We start from the raw sequence: 26,076 nt of genomic DNA on the forward strand, positions 1-26,076 counted from the left end.
CAATATATTAAGTTTTTTTTCTGACTTTCCTGAAGAGCAGAGATTGGCAGATACTCTATTTTTTATATTCTCAAGTAACTCCCCAACTTATAGAGGTGTTATAATTCAAACTGTGTATTTCTGACTTGTTATTGGTATTCTAGTTAAACATTTAAAAATATTCTTTGGTCATTTTTGTACTTACTGTAACCTATAAAAACTGCTTATTTCTCAGTTATTACTGGGTCTCCTGCATTTCTCTACCCCCCTCAGAATATCAGAATCATAGGTATCAAAATCTTGGCATATCACTTTTGGGATGTTTTGCATTTTTGTTTAAGATTTTATTAATACTTTACAGGGAAGATTTGTGTTTTTTTTAATTTATTTTTAATTTTTTAAAATAAAAATTTTTTTTTGTTCTTGCTTGAGTCTGTTCTCAAATGCACTTCACTTTTCAGATGACTAAGAATTATAAAATAATTTGGCTGAATTAATGAGGCTTTACCCTGTAGTTGAGTATTTGGAGTTGAGGTAGCTATTTCCTTTTGTTAACTTAAATATTCTTGCTGTGCTTATGTCATTAATTTACTCAGGAAATCCAGTTAATTCAGTAAAATCTTAGTTCTAGGAGAGGACATAATTTATTTTCCTAGACTTTATTTGGACTTCTAATTTGGAGCTATTTGGAGCTATGTGTTACTATATACTGAGAAGCTTTGCTCATGTTTTAAGAAGAATATTTAAACTACTTAAGAGAGTATCTTTCAACTACCTTCATAGACATTAAAGTATTCATTTACTTAGCAATATGTTTGATTATTACTAAAAGAAGGCCACCTAAGAACCTAGGTCATACTTCATTTGAGTTTTTTATTGTAAAATTTAAAATTTAGAGATTCAGACAAAATACCATACTTGTTAAGTCTATATTCTTAGCTAGCTATTCCCTAACCTGTTTTTTCTTTTATAAAATCTAAAGAGACAAAGGAGTGAAAGTCATCGGATCATTAACAAAACCTTTGGCACTTGTTTTGGAGATGATGGTGGTAGAGAAAAGCAAAAGGAGAATCAAGCTTTCAGGAAGGTCATTCTTGGTTTAAAAAAAAAAAAGATCTGTTGACAGCTTCACAGTATTAGTGAGAAGTAGGCGTTCCTTTTCAGTTATGTTTATTTGTCCTTAGTTTTAATGACTATCCGGAATATGTTATTGGCTAGGATTCAGGAAATGAATATTTCATTGAGTATGCTTGTGAATAAGTTAGTTAAAATATTTGTATAGTTATTGTCCCAATTCTTAATCAGTATAGAGGTGTCATTTTCTTTTTCAGATGTTTGAAGCAACACATGGTAGGCCGTCGTTATTTGGAACTTTCAAGGCTAAACCCTGAAATCATGTTTGTGGAAATCTAGGTTCATAATATGTTTTTCCCAAGTACATACACTTGTTAGTGCCATTGTTTCTTATTTGACAGAATTGCCACAATTGACAATTCCGTTAATTCTTACTTTGACAATTTTATAGTAGGATTGCTGCTTTAACCAAAGCAGAGGACAAGCTATCTGTTTGTGGAATTTTCTGCTGAATGTATTCTGACTGAACCTGCCTGGAATTAAAGAATATATAAGTCTTATTTAAGAAACATTGTTAGGTATAAGTGGGACTTTCAGATTGTTCTGACAATTACTTAGAATATAAACATTCACAATGAATATAAACTACTGGTTTAAATATCAGGCTTTTAATAGTGCTGTTGAAATAGTTTGATAAGATATTCTATAGTTATAAAATATTCTGTAGTAATAGTTAAAATCATCTAAAGCAGGGATCGGCAAATTTTTCCTATAAAGGACCAGATAGTAAGTAAATCTTTGTGGGCTCTATGATCTCTCTTGTAAAGATTCAACTCTGTTATCATTGTGCAAAAACAGCCAAAGCTATACATAAACAATGAGAATGACTGTTCCAATAAAACTTTTTTAGAAAAACAGGCAGGAGACCATAATTTGCCAATAAATTTCAGTTTAAAAATATACCATATATGGGAACTCTCTACTTTCTGCTCAATGTTCTGTACACTTAAAGTTGCTAAAGAAAAAAAAAAGTCTGTTAAAACTTTTTGAAAAACATGACACAGGAAAAAAAAAGATTTAGAATCAAGTAATGATCAAAACCTCCATGGTATCTCTTGGTTTTCACTGACAGATAAATCCCCTGCATGACAAAATTGTAAGCATCAATTGTCATGTGTGCTCTCAGAGGATATCAAACTGTTCTGTTTTACAGAGATCTGTTTTAGAACTTATTTTATTCATTGATTAAAACAAACAAAATATTGTGACATGCTATTACCACATTTGCTAACATAAACACCCAGAGCACCTTCTTCAACACTTGGAGGAATTGTTGGAAAAATTGATGATTTAAATGATTTCCTTGGTTGAACAGAAAATAATTCCCAAAAAGTAACTCCTGAAGAATTTTAAATTCTGTTACTGGTCTCCTGTCATTGATATTTAATTATTTTGTTTGATTTTAATTATTTTGGCAAAATTTGATATTTTATTACTTTGTTTGAGTTTCCAACCTACAGTATTTACGAATATACCACAGAGTATGCTTTTGAATAAGTCAGTTAAAATATTTATAACCATTGGCTGTAATGTCTTTGTAACTCATCTGACAACTCAGTTGAAACATTAATGTAGACTAATATGTTACAGCTGAATTAACTTTAGAAACTTAAATATAATTGTAATATATGTATCTACCTTTAACCTTTTTATTGTGAACTATAACACATAGAATACCTAAAGCAGAGATGTATAGTTTAACAAGTTATTATAAAGTAAATGTCAGTGGAACTTCCATGCAAGTCAAGAAATAGAGCACTGCCAGCATCCCAGAAGGCTTTTTTCTTTTTTTTTTTTTTAAGATTTATTTATTTATTTGAGACAGAGAGAATCTCAGGCTGAGCACAGAGCCTGACCCGGGGTTCAATGCCAAGACCCTGAGATGACGACCTTAGCGGAAACTAAGAGTCAGACACTCAACCGACTGTGCCACCCGGGTGCCCTCCAGAAGGCTCTTATATGCCCCTTTCCAACTATAATTCCTTCCCTTACCCCTAGTGCTAACCATATTCTGATTTTTATAGTATCTGTTTCCTTACTTTTCTTTATAACTTTATCACCATGTATGCAGCTGTAAACAATATAGTTTAATTTTGCCTACTTTTAAACTTTGCAAGTGGAATCATACAGTGTGAATTCTTCAGTATATGCTTAATATATTTTTTTAAGATTTTATTTATTTATTTGAGAGAGAGAGAGAATGAGAGCGTGAGCAGGGGTAGAGGCAGAGGGAGAGAGAGAAGCAGACTCCCTGCTAAGCAGGGAGCCCAACGCGGAGCTCAGTCCCAGGATTCTGGGATCATGACCTGAGCCAAGGGCAGACCCTTAACCAGCTGAGCCACCCGGGTGCCCCTGACTAATACTTTAATATTGTATTCATTATAGTCATTCAATGAAAATGGCCAAAGTAAACTGAAGTAATGGGATATGGAGCTATGTTCAAACCTGTCTTCAGTAAAACTGCTTCATGGGTGACCTGTCACATGTTTGGTGCCTCTTCCTGCCCTTCAACTGGTCTATAATGTAGGACATTCATTGTTGGAGGTGCCTCGTGACAATCGTAGTGGGTGGTGAAAGGGGTAGCACTTGGTTTTGAAAACAGATTTCTCAGTGTCTCTATGAGATCTTATATCACCCTGTAAATTTTATGGTGATAAGATTGACTTTGTCATATTTTATAAAGATTAGTTATAAATATTTTAATAACAAATATTAATGTATACATATAGTAGATACATATGTACACATACATACTTATGTTTCTGACTGAAGAAACACTTTAATCACCTAAAACATTTGATTTTATAGAAAAAATACTTTGTTTTTCAGGTGAAACTTCCACCGATGATGGAAATCATAACTGCTGAGCAGCTGATGGAATATTTAGGTTAGTGTTGAAAAGTGGATGATTTTGTATCTCTTTCAAAATAAAATCTCCAAAGCAATATATTACCAAATCGCATCTTTCTGAAGTGCTATTATTTAATCTGCTTTAAAATTTTAATTTTGAATCTCTTAATTAAAAATTTGTATCAGTATGTTACTGTTCTTGGGTGTTAAACCTTTCTAAAGGCTTTTTCTAATCAGCATTAAAATTCTATAATATAAATAAGGAGACTGGTAACTTCCAGAAAAGAACAAGATACATATTAATTCCCAATAAATTGCAGAATGGGAAATGGTACAGAAATTCTGACATGCATGTAGAAAGTGTTAAAAAAAAAAAAAAACTGAGTAGACTTGAATTAAAGACCCAGGAGGTGATTCAGAGCATCACTATCCGAAGTATGATTCATGGACCTATACCAGTCTATGAAATGTTAGTTACCAATCTGCAGTGATATAGGGGCTTGTGCCAAAATGTGAAACATTTACATGAGCACACTGTTTAGTTCATCTGAAATTTTTCATAGCAAAATTTTCTTGATGAAGAAGGCAGTGTCTTAAGTTGCATTCTTACGCAAGCTTCTTATTTCAAAACAGACTAGTAATACACAGTTTGCAGAACAGCTGCTTTCAGTAGAACTTGTTTACAAAGCAGGTTGCTATATATCACACTGAGGTCTTTTACAGTTTAGCAAATAGTAATTTATGTATTTATACTGTTACCAAACAGGAAACCTTAATCCACATTCTTAGTTCTTTTAATAATTAAATTTTTATTTTAAGAAAAATTTTGTAAAAAAAAATTTTGGTCAGCTGATCAGTCTACACCATTCCAGACTACAGGCTGATTTTTAATGAAATATAGGCTTAGTGAATTAATGGAGATTGTAGCTTTTGGAAGACCCTTTTCTTTATGTAATTACTATCATTTAATCCTATTCACTGGTTAGGGAAATCTCATAGTTAAGGGTAGATTACTTTGAATACCCATATATCTGGAAATAGAATTTCTATTTATACGTCTTTTAGTCTAGCTTAGTGATTCTTAAACTTCGTGATTTCTAAATTACGTTTCATAATTGGAAATTATGTTTCATGGGGAAGGCTGCAATGTGCTTGGTGCTTTTGATGAATAGCCAGTATGACTTCCAAGAAGTGTGTGAAGGTGATGACATTTGAGAGGTTATGGAGTCAGGTCATATATGGCCCTGCAGGCTGTTATAGCAACTTGTGATGTTTGCTGTGAGTGAGCTTGGAAGCCATTAGAGAATTTTGAACAGAGGACTGATGTGATCTGACTTTGAGTGTAACAAGAATTCTCTGGCTGAAACTAGAACTTAGGAAGGAATGACGAGCAGGGATATGAGGAAGCTGTTACAACAAAAGATGCTATTACAACTGGCAAAAGATGGTAGTGACTTCAAACGAGGTAGTAGATGTGGAGATTGTAAAATGTGGTCAGATTCTGGATAGAGAGCTGACAGAATTTACTAATCAGTTGAATGTAGAGTGAGAGTGGTTCACCCCGTGGTTTTTTCTTGCACAACTGGAAAGATGGCGTTAACATCAGCTGAAACAAGAAAAAAAATGGAAGGAACATGTTTAGGAAGAATAACAGGATTTTGGTTTTGGGATGTTTACTGACACCCAAGTGGAAATTACAGGATGGCAGTTGGATATATAAATCTAGAGTTCAGAGGAGAGGCGTAGGTCAGTGCTGTACAATAGAAATTTCTGTGATGATAGAAAGGTTCAATATCTCTGCTATCTAGTTTGGTAGCTACTAGCCACATGTGGCTCTTGAGCTCTTAACATATAGCTAATGTGCCTGGGGACCTGAATATTAAATTTAGTTTTAATTAATTAAAATTTTATAGCCATATGTTGCTACTGGCTAACGTAATGGGCATTGCAGATCTAGCCTATAAATACGCATTTGGGAACAGACAACATATGTAAGTGGTAGACTGAGTGAAATCACAACGAGAATGAATGTAGATAGAGAAGGGAGGGATCAATGGACTGAGTGTGGGACATGCTAATGATTAGAAGTTGTGGAAGAAGGAAGAACAGGTGTGTTCAAGCCAGGTAGAAGAAAAACAGGAGACTGATTTCCTAGAATCCAAATGAAGTTTCATTGAACCAAATACTGCTAATAGTTCAAGCAGTGTGAAGACTAAAAATTGACTATTAATTGAACCATAAAAAGGTCACTGGTAACCTCAACAAGTGCATGGGAGGAGACCAGACAGGGTAGGTACAAGAGAAAATTGGAAACCTTTATACACAGCCAGTAGCAATGACATAACACAGCCATTTTGGAAAACAGTTTGTCAGTTCCTTAAAAAGTTAAACAGAATTACCGCATGACCCATAATTTCACCCAAGGGAAGTAAAAACACACATTGAAACTTGTACAGGAATGTTCATGACAGGATTGTTCTTAATAACCAAAAAAATGGAAGGTCATATGTCATCCGCTGATGAGTGGATAAACAAAATATGGTGTATCCTTACAATGAAATATTGGCCACAAAAAGGAATGTACTGATACATACTCTAATGTGGATAAAACTTAGACATTATGCTAAGTTAAAGAAGCCAAGTCAAGACAGACCACATAATTTTATGATTACATTTATATGAAATGTCCAGAATAAACAAATTTATAGAGACAGAAATAGATTAGTGGTTGCTTGGGACTGGTGAAGAGGATAAGGGGGCAAATAGGGATTGACAGCTAATGGGTACAGAATTTCTTTTGGGGGGACAAAAATGTTCTAAAATTAAATCATGATGTCACAATCCTGTTAACATACTTTCAAAATATTGAATTGTATACTTTACATGGGTTTATTGTGTGGTATGTGAATTACATCTCAAGCCATTTTAAAAAAGAAAACTGGAGGAAAGGAATTGAAAAGAGTACTTTTGACAAACAGAAGAATTAGTCTTAGGTAGTATAGATAGCTCATCGGTAACAATAAGAGGTGAGACAGAATGTATTAAAAATAGATGCAGGTAGGTGGGTAGATGTGGTTGTGGTAGCTTGTGGAAGGTCTTTCAAGTACTTTTATTTTCTCAGTGAAATAGGGACCCAGGTCATCAGCTGAGAGCGAGGATGATGAAAGAGTTGTTGGATGTGAGAGGGAAGGTATGAAAGAGTTGCCTATCGAAGAGTAGGAGAGTGAATGGGAGAGATGATATGTTCCTGGGCATTACCTCTGAAGTTAGTGAGAGCAGCAAGCACGCTGGTATGATTTCTCCAGTCACATTTAGCTGCATGAGTATAGGCCTACATGGGGGGGGGGGGGCAGGATTTAACCAGACTTGGGTTTTTGCCCAGTGAGTATGTTGAAGAAAGAGTCTAGGGAATTGAAGATGTGTGTTCAGAGTGATTATAATGACGGGCCAACAATTTGAGTTGCGTAAAGAGGAAATGAAGATGCAAACGTGCTGAAAAAAAAATGTGAATGAGTTAAAGGACTAGAGGGGTCCTGATAGAGCTTAAGAATTTTTGGAGCTTGATAATGTCAAAGCTGTATGACCATGGGCGATGAGTTTCTGAGGTAAGATAGAATATAAGATTTTTGTTGAAGAAGTCAAGGAAGAGAAAGGCTAGATTATTGGATGGATTATCTCTATTAATACTGAAATTACCAAAAAATTATGTCAAGATTTGTGTTAGGGAGAGATAGTGAGCTAGGAATGAGAGGGATTGACATGGAAGTTGGTAGAGGACTGCAACCACGTGGGTGGATGATGGGTAGTATTATTCGATGGCATGAGTTTTAAAACAGGAGTTTTAGGGAAGAGGAGAGAGAGAATGACAATATGACAATAAGGAGTAAGTAGATATCTGCTTCACCTCCAGGCTCACTGGTAAAGAAACATGAGAAAGAACTATCACTTGAGAAGTCTGCAGTGTCATTAAGGCAAAGCCAAATTTCATTTAGGGAAGAAGGTGAAGGGAACATTAAGAGAAGAAAATACCTGGAAGATTTTGCTGAGGAAGATCCATGAGTTCCAGAGGACACTGAAATTCAAGATAGGAATTTAGGAGTCATCAGTATAAAAATGGCATTTAAATCGGTGGAAATTGATGAGAGCATTAAGGGAGACAGTGTAAAGAGAGAAGAGAAGAGGGTCAGGATAGTCCCCTGAAGTTTCCCAGCATGGAGAGATGGGGTAGAGCAGTATTTCTCAATCTTTTTTTAATTATTGCCCCCTAAAGAGCCTTTGAAGACATTTTGTCCTAATCACCACTCCAGGAAATTTTAACACCACAGACATACTGTATGTTTCTTCATGTACTGTGCCCTTTGAAAGCCACAAACCATTATACTAGCTAAAATATCTTTGGCCTCTCCACCAGGGAATCAGTTTTTGTCCTGGAGGCAGCATGGCCCCTGCTAAAGTGCATGGAGTAGAGGACAGAGAAGTAAGAGAAGTAGTAGCCAGTAAGATAGAAGAGCCAGGAGAGGTGGTATAGTGAAGCCAAGAGAAGGAGTGCCAGAAGGAAGGAGAGGGGATATAGAATACTGGAGAGTACTCTCCATGTGATTTGGCAACATGGAGGCTCTTGTGATCTTTACAGAAACAGTGTCACTACAGTGATGGGAGGGAAATGGAGTGGAGAGTTTAAGCACATCTAAGAGGTGAGTAAGTGGAGACCTCAAGTGCAGATAACTTTTGAGAAATTTGGCAGCAATGGGTATGAGAAGTGGGTGAGAAGTAGGAAAAGGTTTAATAGAGAACATATGACTTGTTTTGGGTTTTAAGTGTAGTTAGAATCTAAACCCTTGTAAAGAAGAAAAACAATGTTACAGGGCTAGGTGGAAACTATTTCAAGTTCAGGCTAGAGGTGAAAATATATAAGGGATATTTGGAGGAATGGTGAATGATTACAATTTGTAGTTGGCAAGCATATTGAATCGTTGTTGGAGTGGAGATTGGATTGGGTGGGTTACAGCCAAACTGCGAAGTCTTGGGAGCCAGGTTGAGGAGTTTGGGCTTACTATAATAGGCCATTTAATCTATTTTAGTTTCTTAAGTGTGGTAAGTAACCTGTTAAGTGTAGTTTTTAAGATGGTCTGATTGAGACCAATTAGGAAATATCAATAGTTCTCAGATGTGGTCAAATATCATCAGATATTTGAAAGTTTAATATATATAATTTAAGTGATGAGAACATATATCTCTGAGCCCAATTTCCTATCCATCTCTTCCATATCTAATTACTGTCTGCCTTGCTTTCTTTGTTCTCAGATCATGACCATAATCACCTAAACCTGCACTGTCCAGTACAGTAACCACTAGCCACATCTGGCTATTGAGCACTTAAAAATTTGCCAGTGTGAATTGAGATGTTCTATAAGTATAAAATATACACTGGATTTCAAAGACTTAATGCAAAAAGAAAAAAGTATCATTGAGTTTTATACTGTTGAAATGATAATATTTTTAATATACTGGGCTAAATAAATGATTTAAATTAATTTCACCTATTTTTACTTTTTTCAATGTGACTACTAGAAAATTTAAAGTTACATATGGGCTTATATTTGTGGCTTGCATTATATTTCTCTTGGACAGTGTTAACCTAAACTATACTGCTACTCCACAGCTTCTAACTTCATTCTGGCTCTGCTCTCTGTACTGTCATAGGTTGATGCCATTTACCTAACCTCCTCCCTGAAAGGCTCATATACTCAAAAGTATGTCCCTCCTCCCCCTTTACCACTCAAAAGTATTCTTGACATAATATTTGAAATTCCCATGACTGGTCTTTTTATTTTATTTTTCTTATCCAGCAAATATTGACTGAGCACATACTGTGGACAAGTTATTTGGAGGTGTCAACAATGCAGTAAATGTGGCAGCATAAGTGTATTCTGCTATGAAAATGTTAACATGGTGGTTTTCTTGGGAGAAAATAATTAGCATGTCTTTATATTATTTGTTAGCTAGCAAAGCCGTGAGGAAGCAGGACATCGGGTAGAGAATTTTTTTTTTTTAAAGATTTTATTTATTTATTCGACAGAGATAGAGACAGCCAGTGAGAGAGGGAACACAAGCAGGGGGAGTGGGAGAGGAAGAAGCAGGCTCACAGCGGAGGAGCCTGATGTGGGGCTCGATCCCATAACGCTGGGATCACGACCTGAGCCAAAGGCAGACGCTCAAACGCTGCGCCACCCAGGCGTCCCAGGGTAGAGAATTTTAATAGGAAAAAGAAAAATTGAGGAAGAAACATCTAAATCTGGGGTAGCTAAAGAGGTTTGGAAGTCCTGAGTTAGAGGGACTCAACTACTAGGGGCAGCATGGAAGTAATATGATCCTAATGGGAGGTGGGAGAGAAGCAAGCAAGAATGAGGTGAGAAAAGGGATTCTGAAGACCCTGCCTTGCCAAAAGTAAACGTTATTCAGAGCCAACCCTGCCAGAACAAATTGTTTAATTTTCTAAGCTATTTGGATTTTCTCCTCTAGAGATTACTTCCGTTCTCTGGAGGAACCAGAGATGCTTTTGAATTAACAAGCAAATGCTAGTAGAAAGATTGTAAGACAAACCACTAATTGCTTTCCTAGAACCTAGCTTAGAGATCACAGGGAATGGGAATTTTGATTGGCAAACATTAGAGGAGAAATAAATTTTAATTTGAAAATTTCTGTTCCTAGGGTATTGGAGCGGGGCCAGACATGGGCATGGCCATTGGAGGGCTTTGGCATTGAGAAAGGAACATTGCAAGCTCGGATACATAGGAAGTGCTGGGAGGTTTAATAAAATAAGGTGGGAAGAAGTATAGATGGAAGGCAGAATGTGGGTAAGAAGATAATGTAAAGCAGCACCACACAAGCAGGAATATATACTGTGACTTTATCCAAAATAGTTCGTATGATGATGACTAAGGAAAATAGTTGTTTGAATAGTGGTGGTGTCTGACTTTTAAAAAGATAATTTATTCTATCTTTACATATAAATACTGTATAGGGAGGTCACTGTTAAAGCATTTTAATTTTGCCCAAAGTTGACCTGTCTTCTCTTTTTTCCTAATGCTCACTTGGGATAAGCTAACTACCGCCAAACCCTCTCTTTCAGTTTTTGGCCTAATGTAGCTGTGAGGTTTTTGTTTCTTGATTTCTGTTTGTCTGGAATGTCCCATTAGTAGCAAAGTCTTATGGATTCTTTTTCTGAAGTTTTTTCCTCTCTCTGTGTACTTCACAGTGTGAATTACTACAAACTCTTGTTGTTTCCTCTCCCCTCCAAGTTAGCCTACGTAACAGTGTTATCTTCCTAAAGCATCAATTTCATATTTCACTTGTCTACTTATAAAGGTAAAGATCCTTACGATCTTTCACAAGCAGCCAAACTTATCAACATATTATTTATGATTTTCTATTATCTGATCCAGTTTACTTGTCCAGCCATATTTCCCACCACTCTCTACAACATAAATCTTTTTTTAAATAAATGGCATCATCTCTGCCTTTCCTTTCTTTCTTTCTTTCTTTTTTTTTTTTTTTAAGATTTATTTATTTTAGAGTGTGCACGCAAGCCAGGGGAGGGGTAAAGGGAGAGGGAAAGAAAGAAAATCCTCAAGCAGACTCTCTGCTGAGTACGGAGCCTGACAAAGGGCTTGATCCCAGGATTTCAGGATCATGACCCGAGCCAAAATCCAGAGTCAGTTGCTTAACCAACTGAGCCACCCCCGCACCCCTATAACGTAAATCTTACATATAAACCTTCTTATGAGCTGTCCATATGGCATGATGTTTCTTTCTTCCTTCTTTTTATTTTTTAAGATTTTATTTTTAAGTAACCTCTACACCCAACGTGGGGCTGGAACTCACAACGCCGAGGTCAAGAGTTTGCATGCTCTATTGACTGAGCTAGCCAGGTGCCCCACGGCACGATATTTCTTTTATGTGCTTTTCTGTCACTTTTTCTCCCTCAAAGAATGCTTTTTCCCTCACTGCCTTGCCAAGTTCTGCCCCTTTTTCTGAATCCAGTTTAGATATGACCCCCTCCAAAGGATATTTCTAGGTGCTATAGGCTTTATCAATATCTCTTTTCAAAATCAATTGGTACTTCAGGCATTTATTACATGTTACGCTATATTATCCTTTACATCGTCTCATTCTGTTTCTTGTATGTTCTTTTCCCAATCAAGTTTTTAGTTTTTTAAGAGAAACATTTATTTCCTAATATTTGTTTTAGCCTATTATTAAATACTCACAATAGACTCTCTAGACTCTCAATAAATACTTTCTGATTATAATAGTATTGTTTTCATTTGTTTGTTTTTTGAGAGGGAGAGAGAGAAGTGGGGGAGGGGCAAAGGGAGAGAATCTTGAGCAGGCTCCTCGCCTAGTGCAGAGCCCAACGTGGGGCTTGATCTCATAACACTAAGATCATGACCTGAGCCAAAATCAAGAGTCAGACGCTTCACCGACTGAGCCCCTGAAAGAGTATTGTTTGACCAAATCCAGATATAAAAGTTAGATAAGCTAGATAAAACAACACTCTTAAGAGATGATTTATCGAAACTCAAACTTAGTCTTTTTAAAATATCTGATTTTTTTTATTACAAACTTTCCTAAAAATATAGATATCTATTGCTGCATAACACATCACCCCAAAATTCACTGGTTTAATAATGAACATTTATTATCCAGTGGTGTCTGTACATCAGGAATCCGGGCATGGCTTAGCTAAGTGATTGGCTCGGGTCTCTCATGAGGCTGCAGTCAGGGTGTCAGCTGCGGCCCAACTCAGGAGGATCTGCTCACTATTCACATGGTTGTTGGCAGGATTGAGTTCCTCATACGTTGTTGGACTGAGGTTCTCAGTTCCTCACTAACTGTAGCCAGAGTCCTCCTTTAGTTCCATGCCATGCAGGCCTCTCCATAAGGCAGTTCAGGTCATGGCACCTGGCTTTCCTCGGAGTGAGCACGTGGGAGAGTATCATGACAAAAGCCACAATATTCTGTATTCTAATTTCAGAAGTGACATTTCATTATTTATGCCATTTTTTTTATTCCTGGAAGTGAATTAATAAATCCAATCCATACTCAAGGGAAGGGGATTATACAAAGACGTGAATACCAGAAGACAGGAATTATTGAGGTCCATCTAAAAATAGGCTCCATACCTAGCGTGGAGTCCCATTTGGGGCTCAAACTCACGACCCTGAGATCAAGACCCGAGCTGAGATCAAGAGTTGGACACCCAGACAACTGAGCCACACAGGTACCTCTATTGAGGTCCCTCTGAGAAGCTGCTTACCTTAGCCATGCTATTGTCTTGTGCAGGCACCTTTTCTGGCCTCAGGAAAAGAGGAGTTGTGTATTTGAGTCTTTCACAATAATTATTCTACTCTTAGCATCTAAGTTTTTATCTATGATAGAATATTCAGGGTCATTTAATATTGAATTCTAAAATGTTCTGCCTCCTGACTCCACTAAGGTTTTAATGAGAAAAGGAAATACAGGATATATACAGAACCTAAATATAAAATACAAGTATAGTAATATATACAAACCTAAATATAAAATACAAGTATAGTAATTGTGTCCTCAGTTATTTGAATTAAATGTATAAAATTTACTTAAAGTGGAGTTTTCAGTTAAATGCTATATGAAAGCCTCAACATAAAATTATATAATGTGCTTGTATGGAGAGAACTCAAAAATGTTAAGTGGACTTGGAAATCTGCTAATTTAGTGCTTTTTATTCCATTTAGTGCCTAAATGGAATAAAATCATTACTGGTTAGATTTTAGTATCTTAAAGTTCTAATTAAAAGCATACAAAGGGGGTACCTGGGTGGCTCAGTCAGTTGAGTGTCTGACTTTGGCTCAGGTCATGACCCCAGGGTCCTGGGATCAAGCCCGACATCAGGCTCCTGGCTCAGTGGGGAGTCTGCTGCTCCCTTTCCCTCTGCACTGCCCCGCTCATGCTCTCTCTCAAATAAATAAATAAAATCTTAAAAAAAAAAGAAAAAGCACACACAAAAAGCACAAGTAATAATATACTGATGTTCACAGGAATCTTTTGTTATCAGAGATTCTTGATGTTATCAGAAATCTCTTGTTGAAAAGCTTAAGAGAATACTTGATCCAGTCTTTAGAGGTTTATTTTGAATTAGAAAAATAAAAGTTATATTAAAAACAATTTTTGGGTCCATAGAGCATGACTCAGTCCATAGAGCATGCAGCTCTTGATCTCCAGGTTGTGAGTTCAAGCCCCGCATTGAGTGTAGAGATTATTTAAAAATAAAATCTTAAACAAAACAAAACAAAACCAACCCATACAGTTTTATCAACTTAGTGATTTGGGAGGTTAGGTAAGAAGTTGGTTCCGTATATTACTATTTATATCAAAATAAATTCCAGATAAATTAGAGATTTAAACATTAAAAAAGGTAAACATAAAATTACATGAAGAAAGCACATGTGAATGTTTGTTTATGCTTAAGAGGTAAAGATCTTTCTAAACATGACATCCAACCAGAAGCCATAATAGAAGAATTTGACTTTATTAAATTTAAATATTTCTGTATGGTTAAAAAAAGTAGACAAAAAGCATCACTGTAAAGTCAGAATACAATATAGGGGAAAAAATATTTACTGTACAATGTAGCAGGAAGTGTTCTAATTCTTCTAATTGAAAAAGAGTTTTTACAGAAATAGACCCATAAATGTAGAGAGAACAAACTGGTAGTTGCCAGAGGGGAGGAGGTGCGTGAGGGGATGGGCAAAATGGATGAAGGGAAGTGGGAAGGTACAGACTTCCAGTTATGGAATGACTAAGTCATGGGGATGAAAGTTACAACATAGGAAATACAGTCAACAATGTTGTAATAGCGCTGTATGATAACAGATGGTAGCTATACTTGTGAGCATAGCATTACATATAAAGTTGTTGAGTCACTACGTTGTATACCTGAAACTAATACAACATTGTGTATCAACTATACTTCCATTAAAAAAAAAGGCATTTTAAAAATCTTAAGGGCACCTTGGTGGCTCAGTCAATTAAGCATCTGCCTTCAGCTCAGGTCTTGATCCCAGTGTCCTAGGATCAAGTCCCACATCGGGCTCCCTGCTCAGCAGGGAGTCTGCTTCTCCCTCACCCTCTGCCCCTCCTCCCCTCTCATGCTCTCTCTCTCAAATAAACAAATAAAAATCTTTAATCAAGAAAAAAATCTTAAAAAAAGGGAGGGGAGTGCTTGGCTGTCTTAGTTAGTGAAGCATGCAACCCTTGGTCTCCGGGTTGTGAGTTTGAGCCCCATGTTGGGTGTGGGGATTACTTAAAAATAAAATCTTTTTTTTTTTTGCATTTCTTTTTTTTTTTTAATGTTTTTTTATTATATTATGTTAGTCACCATACAGTACATCCCTGGTTTCTGATGTAAAGTTCCATGATTCATTAGTTGCGTATAACACCCAGTGCACCATGCAATACATGCCCTCCTTACTACCCATCACCAGTCTATCTCATTCCCCCGCCCCCTCCCCTCTGAAGCCCTCAGTTTGTTTCTCAGAGTCCATAGTCTCTCATGCTTCATTCCCCCTTCTGATTACCCCCCCTTCTTTATCCCTTTCTTCCCCTATCGATCTTCCTAGTTCTTATGTTCCATAGATGAGAGAAATCATATGATAATTGTCTTTCTCTGCTTGACCTATTTCACTTAGCATTATCTCCTCCAGTGCCGCCCATGTTGCAGCAAATGTTGAGAACTCATTCTTTCTGATAGCTGAGTAATATTCCATTGTATATATGGACCACAACTTCTTAATCCAGTCATCTGTTGAAGAGCATCTCAGTTCCTTCCACGATTTAGCAATTGTGGACAATGCTGCTATGAACATTGGGGTGCATATGGCCCTTCTCTTCACTACGTCTGTATCTTTGGGGTAAATACCCAGTAGTGCAATGGCTGGGTCATAGGGTAGCTCAATTTTTAACTTTTTAAGGGACCTCCACACTGTTTTCCAGAGTGGCTGTACCGACTTGCATTCCCACCAACAATGTAGGAGGGATCCCCTTTCTCCACATCCTCTCCAGCAGTTGTTGTTTCTTGCCTTGTCAATTTTTGCCATTCTAACTGGCGTAAGGTGGTATCTTAGTGTGGTTTTGATTTGAATTTCCCTGATGGCTAATGATTTTGAACATTTTTTCATGTGTCTGTTAGCCATTTGTATGTCATCATTGGAAAACTGTTCATCTTTTCTGCCCATTTTATGATTTGTTTATTTGTTTCTTGCGTATTGAGTTTGAGAAGTTCTTTGTAGATCTTGGATACCAGTCTTTTATCTGTAGCATCATTTGCAGATATCTTCTCCCATTCCGTGGGCTGCCTCATAGTTTTTTTGACTGTTTCCTTGGCTGTGCAGAAGCTTTTTATCTTGATGAAGTCCCACAAGTTCTAAAAATAAAATCTTTTAAAAAGTCATTTTACTAAAAAAGCTTTTACAGTTCAATAAGAAAAAATGATACTTGTATAGGTAGGCAATTAAAAGAAATGTAAAAGTATGGGGGTGCCTGGCTGGCTCAGTTGGTTAAGTGTCCGGCTCTTGGTTTCTGCTTAGGTATTGATCTCATGGGTTGTGAAATCGAGCCCACCCCCCTCGGGCTCCCTGCTCAGCAGGGAGTCTGCTTGAAGATTCTCTCCATCTGCCCCTCCTCCCATTTGCTCATTCTCTCTTTCAAATAAATAAATAAATAAATAAATAAATAATAAAAAAAGGAAAGTATATATAGTTAATATATAATTAAAAAGGCAAAACATAGGGGCACCCAGGTGGCTCAGTTAGTTAAGCATCCGACTCTTGGTTTTGGCTCAGGTCATGATCTCATGGGTTGTGAGACTGAGTCCTGCATTGGGCTCCATGCTTAGGGTGGAGTCTGCTTGAGATTCTTTCTCCCACCCTCCCTCTCTGCTCCTTCCCCTGCTTGCATGTGCTCTTTTTCTCTCTAAAATAATCAATAAAATCTTTTAAAAAATAAAAAATTAAAAAGGCAAAACATAAAAAAGTTATTACAGACATATATATATATATATATATATATATTTTTTTTTTTTTTTAGATTTACTTACTTGACAGAGAGAGAGAGGGGAGAGGGAGAGCACAAGCTGGGAGACAGAGGGAGAGGGAGAAGCAGGCTCCCTGGGAGCCCAGTGCGCAGGACCCTGGGATCATGACCTGAGCTGAAGGCAGATGCTTAACTGACTGAGCCACTCAGGTGCCCCAGATACTGCATATATTAAAATGGTGTTACATAGATTAAAAAGGTGCTACATATACTAAAAGTCATACATATATTAAAAAGATGATGGGGGACAGTGATAACAAGAATACACATATAAAATACATATAAATACATATACCAGTTTTTCAAGTGCAAAAAATATTTTGTGTACTTCTTAGAATGGCAAACGTTTCAAACACTGATAACACCTGTTCTTTTTTTTTTTTTAAGATTTTTTTATTACTTTTTTGACAGAGAGCACAAGTAGGGGGAACAGCAGGCAGAGGGAGAGGGAGAAGCAGGCTTCCCTGCGGAGCAGGGAGCCTGATGCGGTGCTCAATCCCAGGACCCTGGGATCATGACCTGAGCCAAAGGCTTAACCAGATGAGCCACCCAGGCGACCCAGTAACAGCCATTCTTGAAAAAATAATGAGGTAGCAGTTTCTATTGTTGATAGCAATGAGACTTCGTACAACCTTTTAGAGCTTTATTGTAGTGACATGGAAAAATGCTCAAATATATTGTGAAGTGGAAGAAATAAGTTCAAAAGCATTATAGTATGTACATTGAAAAAACTGAGACTGTAGCAATTAGGTAACACTGATTTTTCTCTGAGTAGAACTAGGGGTCAATTTTGTGTCACATTTCTAAAATTTATAATTAAAATCATTACCTTTGTAATGAAAAAGTAATATTTTAAAAGGGCAACTTCACAATTTCTTTTTACAGGAGACTACATGCTTGATGCAAAGCCAAAAGAAATTTCAGAAATTCAACGTTTAAACTATGAGCAGGTAATAGACACAGTTTTTGTTATATTAAAATGTGTAATTTTTAACTTATGGATGTATTCATTGTTCTGTCAGTGGCTTTGTAGGCATATTCGTTTTCTTATTTTACAACCCTTTAAAAATGTAAAAACCATTCTCAGCTTCAGCCAGTTTTGGCCCGGGCCATACTTTTCGGATCTCTGTTTTATATGAACATATATGCTATATGGAATAAAACATAGGTATCATCCTACAGATCTCTGTAGAATGATAACCTGGTATTTTTCTTGAAAAATTGACTTTCAAGTGGATTTGTCATTGATTCATCTTTCCTCATTTTATTTGTGTTTTATAATTAAGTTGTATTTGAGAGGAAGTTGAGTAAATGATGTCTGTTGTGTATCATTAGGACAAAATCTGTTATTTTGTAGTTTCAATGTGTCTACATTTGTTGCATGTTTTTTAGAGATTCTATTCTGTAAAATAGGAGAAGCTCAAAACTACTGGAGCTGGAAGAAAACAAGGGGAACTTCATTTTCATGAGTATTGTTCTTCTGTTTGACAGTAAAAGGCAAGAAGGAATCAGGTTCTTACAGTAGAAGGAGGTATCAGGGAAGGAATAGACATCATTGGAACCTTTTTATTTACTTTCAAAGCAACCTTTTTTACATTCTTTTACCAGTATCAAATTGGCAAAAAAGAAGCAAAACTCATTTCAGTATTGCAAAATTTCTTGAATTTGAATTATCAGATAATCTAGTCCTAATAGAATTGAAAAGCCAAATGTATTGCATTGCTTCACTCTGTAAGGTAGGAAATCTGTAGCTAAAGCCAAATTGGCAGGCTAAGTCATTTAAATTCTATTGGAATTTGTAGCTTAAAGCAGTAATTTCCAAATATTTTGAGCGTTAGAAAATCTTTTCAGGGGCGCCTGGGTGGCTCGGTCATTGGGCGTCTGCCTTTGGCTCAGGGCATGATCCCAGAGTCCTGGGATCGAGCCCCACATCAGGCTCCTGCGTGGGGAGCCTGCTTCTTCCTCTCCCACTCCCCCTTCCTGTGTTCCCTCTCTTGCTGGCTGTCTCTCTCTCTGTTAAATAAATAAAAAAATAAAAAATCTTTAAAAAAAACACAAAAAACTTTTCAAATGAAATCTCATGCTACCCTTTAATATATAAAAGTGCAGTTTCGTATCACCCTCAACATTCATTTTATTTTTGTTGCACAGTCTTGAGAATATCTTGATTGATGATTGTTTGCCAATGATATCAGCATTTTGTATGTTTTTTCAAGTTCATCTTGCAGTCTCAGGAAATACTTCCATTAAGGTGATCTAGACTTTTGGAAAATGATTGGAAGTAAAGTTTTGTTTCAAGTTGAACCAATATCTAACAACCACTTACATATCTTAAAAGAAATACATGTCAGATGAAAAATATCCTGCATTTAAGATACACTCTTAAACTATTTATAAGGTATTATGATTTCATTACTATTAGTTGTGAGAATAGCATGTACCAAGCTGATGAGGCTGAGTTTAAGCTGAGGTGTTTAATGTGCTACAGGTGTGATTTAATAGTGTTCTTTTTTGTATAATTTTACATGAACAGAAAATTTTAAGCCTGAATTTGAGAAAGACCAATGTAGAGCTGAAATCTTCCTAATTAAAACTTCTTTGCCAGAAGTAGTAATATAAACAAAAAGCAATTTTTTTCCAGTTTTAATGATAGATACTCTGACAACACAAGAAAGCACTCTCTGTGTGTGTGTATGTATGACAGTTTTTAAATGACTGCAAATATATTTGTAAAGTATATTTTATATTTAAATTAAAAATACTTCATCATGTCAGAAGTACCTTTGTGAAAAATTCCATAAAACAGTTAAACCACTGGCTTAAAGGAAAGCAACCATCCCAAGGATTTATATTTGATATTATTAATATCATAATTTGGATTTAAGAACAAAATGGCAAAATAGTTATCCTAGTTCTTTGTTTACAAATGTTCATTTTTATCAGTGTTATTAGTATCTATGGAGATTATCAAATGGTGTCAATTTAGATATTTTAATACTACATAATTTATAAAGAAATGTAGAAGATATATAAAAGTATAAGCATGACCCCAGGAGCTATTAGAAATTATACCTACGCTAAAGGAAATGGGGTGACTGGCAAAGAAGAATTTAACAAATGTAGAAGAAAAATCAGTAGCAGTGGAGCCATAATCCTACAATAGTCCCTTATTACTATTTTTTCAGATTCATCATTGCTATGGCTTAGGAAAAGTTTTACAACACTGAAGGGAAAAAAATGCAAGCTGATTATTTTCAAGGGTTCCACTTTTGGGAAGATTGAAAAAATACATTGTTTTGGGAGAATATAGTTATTAGGAAGAGGTGAAACTGGTGAAAGCCAGACTATATAACAATGTTACCCTGTTATAAATTCTTCATTGATAAATTTTAAAAATTTGAGTAATTTCTATTTTCAGTCTGTAAAGCCTCTTCGAATGGAGTTTTATGTTATTTGGTAAAACAATTTTGTTCTTACAACCTAAGTTTATCTTTTTCAGATTTCAGAGAGTCCCCAGTTTTAATATAAAAGGATTTATTTCATGTTCACCCTTTCTACTGTAAGGCCCCCAGTAGGCTGTAGTCCCCTCCTATTTTATATCTTCAGTATGTAGCACAGTGTCTGATTAACAGTAGGGATTAAATAAAAATTATATTAATTTTTATATTGAAGTTTTTTGTTTCATCAAATATATTCTCTATAAGTATGACCATAATGTATTTAAAAGGTTAAGAAAAATATGTTTTAAAATAGTATTCATCACAGATTTATGTGACCATATTTACAGAGAAAACAGATGTGGACAGAATGACTCCTTAATTTGGGCAACAAGTCTTTGTATCTGTGTTTTTCTGTCTTTCTCTGACTTCATCTACCACTTTCTATTTACTTTTGTTCTAGCCATTCGGGACCCCTTGTTCCATGGACATAGTATCAGATCATTTCTGCATCAGAGTTTTTGTACTAGTGTCTACTTTGTCTGGAGTGCTTTTTTTCCCTGGAACTTCACAAGACTCAGTATTTTGCTTTGGTTGATATTTAAGTTCCATTTTGAAAGAACTCCCCCACCTTTTTAAAGCAGTTTACAGCAAAACTGAGTGGAAAGAACAGAATTGCCATATACCTCCTGTCCCTCCTCGCTCCCCATCCCACATTTACAAACGTTCTCCTACTATCAGCATCCATTCATTGTTACATTTGTTATAATTGATGAATCTATACTGACTCATGATTATTACCCAGAGTCCATAGTTCACATTAGGGTTCACTCTTGTTAAACATTCTATGGGTTTTGAAAATGTATAATGACAAATGTCCACCATTGTAGTACCATACAGAGTATGTATATACAGAGTAGTTTTATTGCCCTAAAAAATCCTCTGTGTTCTGCCTATACTTCCCTCCCTCTTCCTAACCCCTGGCAGCCACTGATCTTTCTACCGCTTCCATTGTTCTGCCTTTCCCAGAATATCATTTGGACTCATACAGTATGTAGCCATTTCAGGTTGGCTTCTTTCACTTAGTAATGTACATTTAAATTTTCTCTATGTCTTTTCAAGCTTAATAGCTCATTTCTTTTTCTTTTTAAATTGTGATTAAAAAACAATATAAAATTTAGGGGCACCTGGGTGGCTCAGTTGCTTAAGCGTCTACCTTTGGCATAGGTCATGATCCCAAGGTTCTGGGATCAGGTGCCTGAGACATGCTTCCTGCTCAGTGGGGAGTCCGCTTCTCCCTCTCTCTCTGCCCCTCCCCTACTCATGCTCTCTCTTCTCTCTCTCTCAAATAAATAAAATCTTAAAATATATATAAAATTTAATCCCTTTACATGTTTAAGTCTATAGTTCACTAGTGTTAACTATACACACATTGATAACAGATCTCTAGGACATTTTCATCTTATAAAACTGTGAAACTCTAAACCCATTGAACAACTCCTTAGCTTTCCCTTTGTCCATCCCTTTACAACCACCATTCTACTTTCTGTTTCCAGGATTTTGACTACTCTAGATATTTCATGTAAGTGGAATCACATAGTATTTGTCCTTTTGTGATTGCTTATTTCACGCAGCATAATGTCCTCAATTTGCATCCATATTGTAGCATGTAATAGAATTTCCTTTCTTTTTAAGGCTGAATAATATTCCATTGTATGTATATACCACAGTGTCTCTATCCATTTATCTGTCAATGGACATTTGGGCTGTTTCCACCTCTTGACTATTGCGAATAATGCTGCAGTGAACATGGGTGTGCAAGTATCTCTTCAAGATGTTATTTTCAGTTCTTTTGGATATATGCCCAGAAGTGGGAGAGGTAATACTCTTTGACTAGAAACTTTGTCTTTGGTCTTTCTGGCCTAAGTAGGTCCATCATCCCTGTCAGTCTGTATGTCATTATCCTGTTCAGTTTTTCTTAAATACTTGACATTATATTGTATATATATTTGTCTCTCAAAATAGAATATTAGTTACATGAGATCAGGAACTTTGTTTTATACACTGTTATCTCTTTAGAACTCAGACTGTGCCTGATACAGAGTAGGCATTTAATAATAAAAATTGGTTGAAGGGACAAATAAATTGGATAAAATGGAAAATTAGAAGTTAATGTGCCTGCATTCAAGTATCTTTGTTGTTGTTGTCATTGTCATTTCACTTTTCTTATCTTTACCTTTCTCCTTTCTGTTTTCAGAATATGAGTGATGCTATGGCAATCTTGCACAAACTACAGACAGGCTTGGATGTAAATGTAAAATTCACTGGTGTTCGAGTATTTGAATATACACCAGAATGCATTGTATTTGATCTTCTTGATATTCCTTTGTACCATGGGTGGTTAGTGGATCCACAGGTAAGTAGAAAATTTAAAATTATAGAAACACAAATGTAGTAAAATTTTATTCATTTAGAAATTTAATCTAGATTTATATTTTCTAATTGTTTTATATGTATATATATTTTTGTTTTGGGGGGAGGGAGAGTGAGTGGAAGTGGCAGAAGAAGAGGGAGAGAGACAGACTCTTAAGCATGTTCCATACCTAGCATGGAGCCCAACATGGGGCTCGATCTCATGACCCTGAGATCATGACCTGACCTGAAATCAAGAGTCGGACACTTAACCGACTGAACCACGCAGGTGCCCCTCTGGTTGTTACGTTTTTGTGCTTTTACCTGAAATTAGCCGAGTTGTGAGGTTAAGGGCACTGTCCTCCAGACTGCTCAATTTGTCCAAGACTTCTGACTATAACTACAAGGAGTTGGGAGTCACCTACAAAGTTGAGTCCCCATTCTCACTGACACTTACTATCTGTTATTTAGATTATAGTCATACTAATAGGTATAAAATTGTAACTCATTGTGGATTTGTTTGTATTTCTTTTGACTAATAATGTTGAACATCTTTTCATGTGCTTATTGGCCATTTGTATATCTTCTGAGGAGAAATGTCTGCAGATCCCTTCCCCATTTTTAATTGGGTTATTTGTCTTTTTGTTATAGAGTTGCAAGAGTTCTTTATATATTCTAGGTATAAGTTTCTTACTAGATATATGGTTTGTAAATATTTTCTCCCATTCTGTGGATAGTCTTTTTGCTTTTTTGATGGTGTTCTTGAAGCCCAAAAGTTTTTAATTTTGATGACGTCCAATTTATCTCTTTTTTTTTTCTTTTGTTGCTTATGCTTTTGGTGTCCTAAGGAGGCTTTGCCTAACCCAAAGTCACAAAGATTTTCTCCTGTATCTTCTTCTAAGAGTTTTATAAAGTTTTAGTGCTTATATTTAGGAGTGTGGTCAATCAGTTTTGAGTTAATCTTTGTATATAGTTTGACAAGGGATCCAGTTTTATTCTTTTGCATGTGGATATCCAGTTGTCCTAGTAGTATTTGTTGTATTCTTTGTAAAAGACTATTCTTTCCCCCATTGAATTGTCTTGTCACTCAGAGCGATCTTTGTAAAATAACCCTCCCCTTGATTCCTGTGCCCCCTCCTTTCGTTAAAAGCCTCCACTGTAACTTCAATAAGATACAAAATCCTTATCGGAGTTTTTATAATATGCTGCATGACTTAGACTCTGCCTGTCTGTCCAACTTCACCTCATATAATTCTCCCTCTTTTTTTTTTTTTTTTTTTTTTTTACTACTCTCTTGTAACGCTAACTGCTCTTCTGTTCTTCAGACATGTCAAGTTCATTTCCATTTCAGGTTTTTCTGCTGGCTGATTGCCTGCTGCGGAACATTGTATTGCTACCCTAACACATTGTTCTCCCAGATCTTCATGTTTCTGGTACCTCATTATTCAGATCTCAGGTCAAATATCACCTTGTTAGAGAGACCCTTTCTGAAACTTGTTGAAATTAGTCACCCTCCTTTTCCCCAGTCATTTCCTCTCCCATGATCTTATTTTATTTTCTTTATCACTTACCATTATCTGGAATTATTATTTATTTCTTTACTTGATTGACTCTCATCTCCCACTAGAAAGTTTTATGAAGGCTAGGCTCTTACAGCTCATTGTTTAGAGCAGTGGTTGGCACATAGGAGGTTCTTAGTAAATATTGATTGTTGGCGTGAAGCACGTATACATGTCCCCACGTGTTAACTACAAGGATGGAGAGATCATAGTAGCAGTAGTTTCCTTATTCCTGTCTGTTGGTAAAAGCAACTGGTAGTCTGGGCAAGGAAGGCATGGCTTACTGTAAACAGGGCATCTGTATCTTTATTGGCATTCTGTCTCTGAGAATATCACTGAAAAGTGTAACATGTCCAGCATTTTACATATCCAAGGTGAGCCATGTCAGATCCTGGCAGATGACAATGGCAGGTTGCCTAGATTCTTGAGGAGAATGAGCTGACAGCCTGAGGAACTTAAGCCTGAGTTCTTAAAAACCGTATTCAGATCATCTCTCTGACTATACTCAGATCATCTCTCTGACTGTCTGTGTAGAGCTATATACTGTCTGGTAAACAGTTGAATTCATATGCTTAAAGAAAAACATATACTCAAATGTAGAAATGAAATTGTTCATCAGACTTTTCTGGTATACATAGTGGTTTTCAAACTCTTGGAAGGGGTGAGGGCTGTGCTTTTTATCTATTTTACTTAACTTATTTTGTGACAGAATGAATCTGCTGCTGAGAAAGAAAAAAGAACAAGGCAAAAATTTGAAATCTATAGGTGTCCATGAACTACCTCTCAGAACTGGTTAGTTCTTTGTATTCTGATGATGTATTCTGCAGATGATGATCTTGCAAATAAATTTCAGCTCTCAATGATGGGCACCAGCATTCAGGCACTGAGAGGATTATTTCTCTATTATGAATTGATAACTAACTCTTTAAAAGCAACATTGGAAGCCAGATAACAGTGGAAATGATATATTGAGTGTGCTGAAAGGAGACAAATGCTAACCTGTAATCCTGTTCCCAGAAAAATTATCTTTCAAGAATGGAACAAAATCATTTTGTAGATTAATTAAATTAAGATAGCTTTGTTGGGGTGCTTGGCTGGCTCAGTCAGTAGGGCATGTGACTTTTGATCTCAGCATTGTAAGTTTGAGCCACATATTGGGTGTTAAGATTACTTAAAATTTTTTTTAAATCTCAAAAAAAAAAAAAAAAAAGCTTCCTGGCAATAGACTAACATTAATGGAAATTCTAAACAAGGATTTTTAGAAAGAAGGAAAATGATCTCAGATGGAGGGAAAAGTGAATGAAGAGAAAATAACATGATAAATATGTGGATAAATATAAATGTGGACTGTATCAAATAATAACACTATCTTTTGGGATTTAAAAAAAACATTAGCAAATACAAAAATAACATAAGTTGGGAGGAAGGTATTCTAAATTAATTGTTAAAGAAGAGAATATTAACTTCTGACTTTGTGTAGGGATAGATGTTAAGTTTCTATAACTTCTTTGTCCAATGTGGTAGCCAAGTGTGGCTATTTAAACTTAATTAAAAATTTAGTTTCTGAGTTGCAC

The 26,076-nt window shown here is 36.0% G+C and overlaps 1 protein-coding gene across 4 annotated transcripts in view; it reads left to right on the forward strand.

The window, feature by feature from the left end:
• Nucleotides 1-26,076, forward strand: part of MINDY2 (MINDY lysine 48 deubiquitinase 2) — a 74,384-nt gene that overhangs the window by 11,799 nt on the left and 36,509 nt on the right. For all 4 annotated transcript variants that reach the window (XM_045786540.2, XM_045786473.2, XM_087859198.1 and 1 more), the window contains exons 2-4: nt 3,943-4,000; nt 17,980-18,044; nt 22,789-22,947. In XM_045786540.2, coding sequence (XP_045642496.1) covers nt 3,943-4,000; nt 17,980-18,044; nt 22,789-22,947 — 282 coding nt within the window. The remainder of the gene's footprint in view (nt 1-3,942; nt 4,001-17,979; nt 18,045-22,788; nt 22,948-26,076) is intronic.

Source organism: Ursus americanus, chromosome 36, assembly GCF_024610735.1.
Source record: "Ursus americanus isolate L20-20 chromosome 36, mUrsAme1.1.p, whole genome shotgun sequence".
NCBI classification, from domain to species: domain Eukaryota; kingdom Metazoa; phylum Chordata; class Mammalia; order Carnivora; family Ursidae; genus Ursus; species Ursus americanus.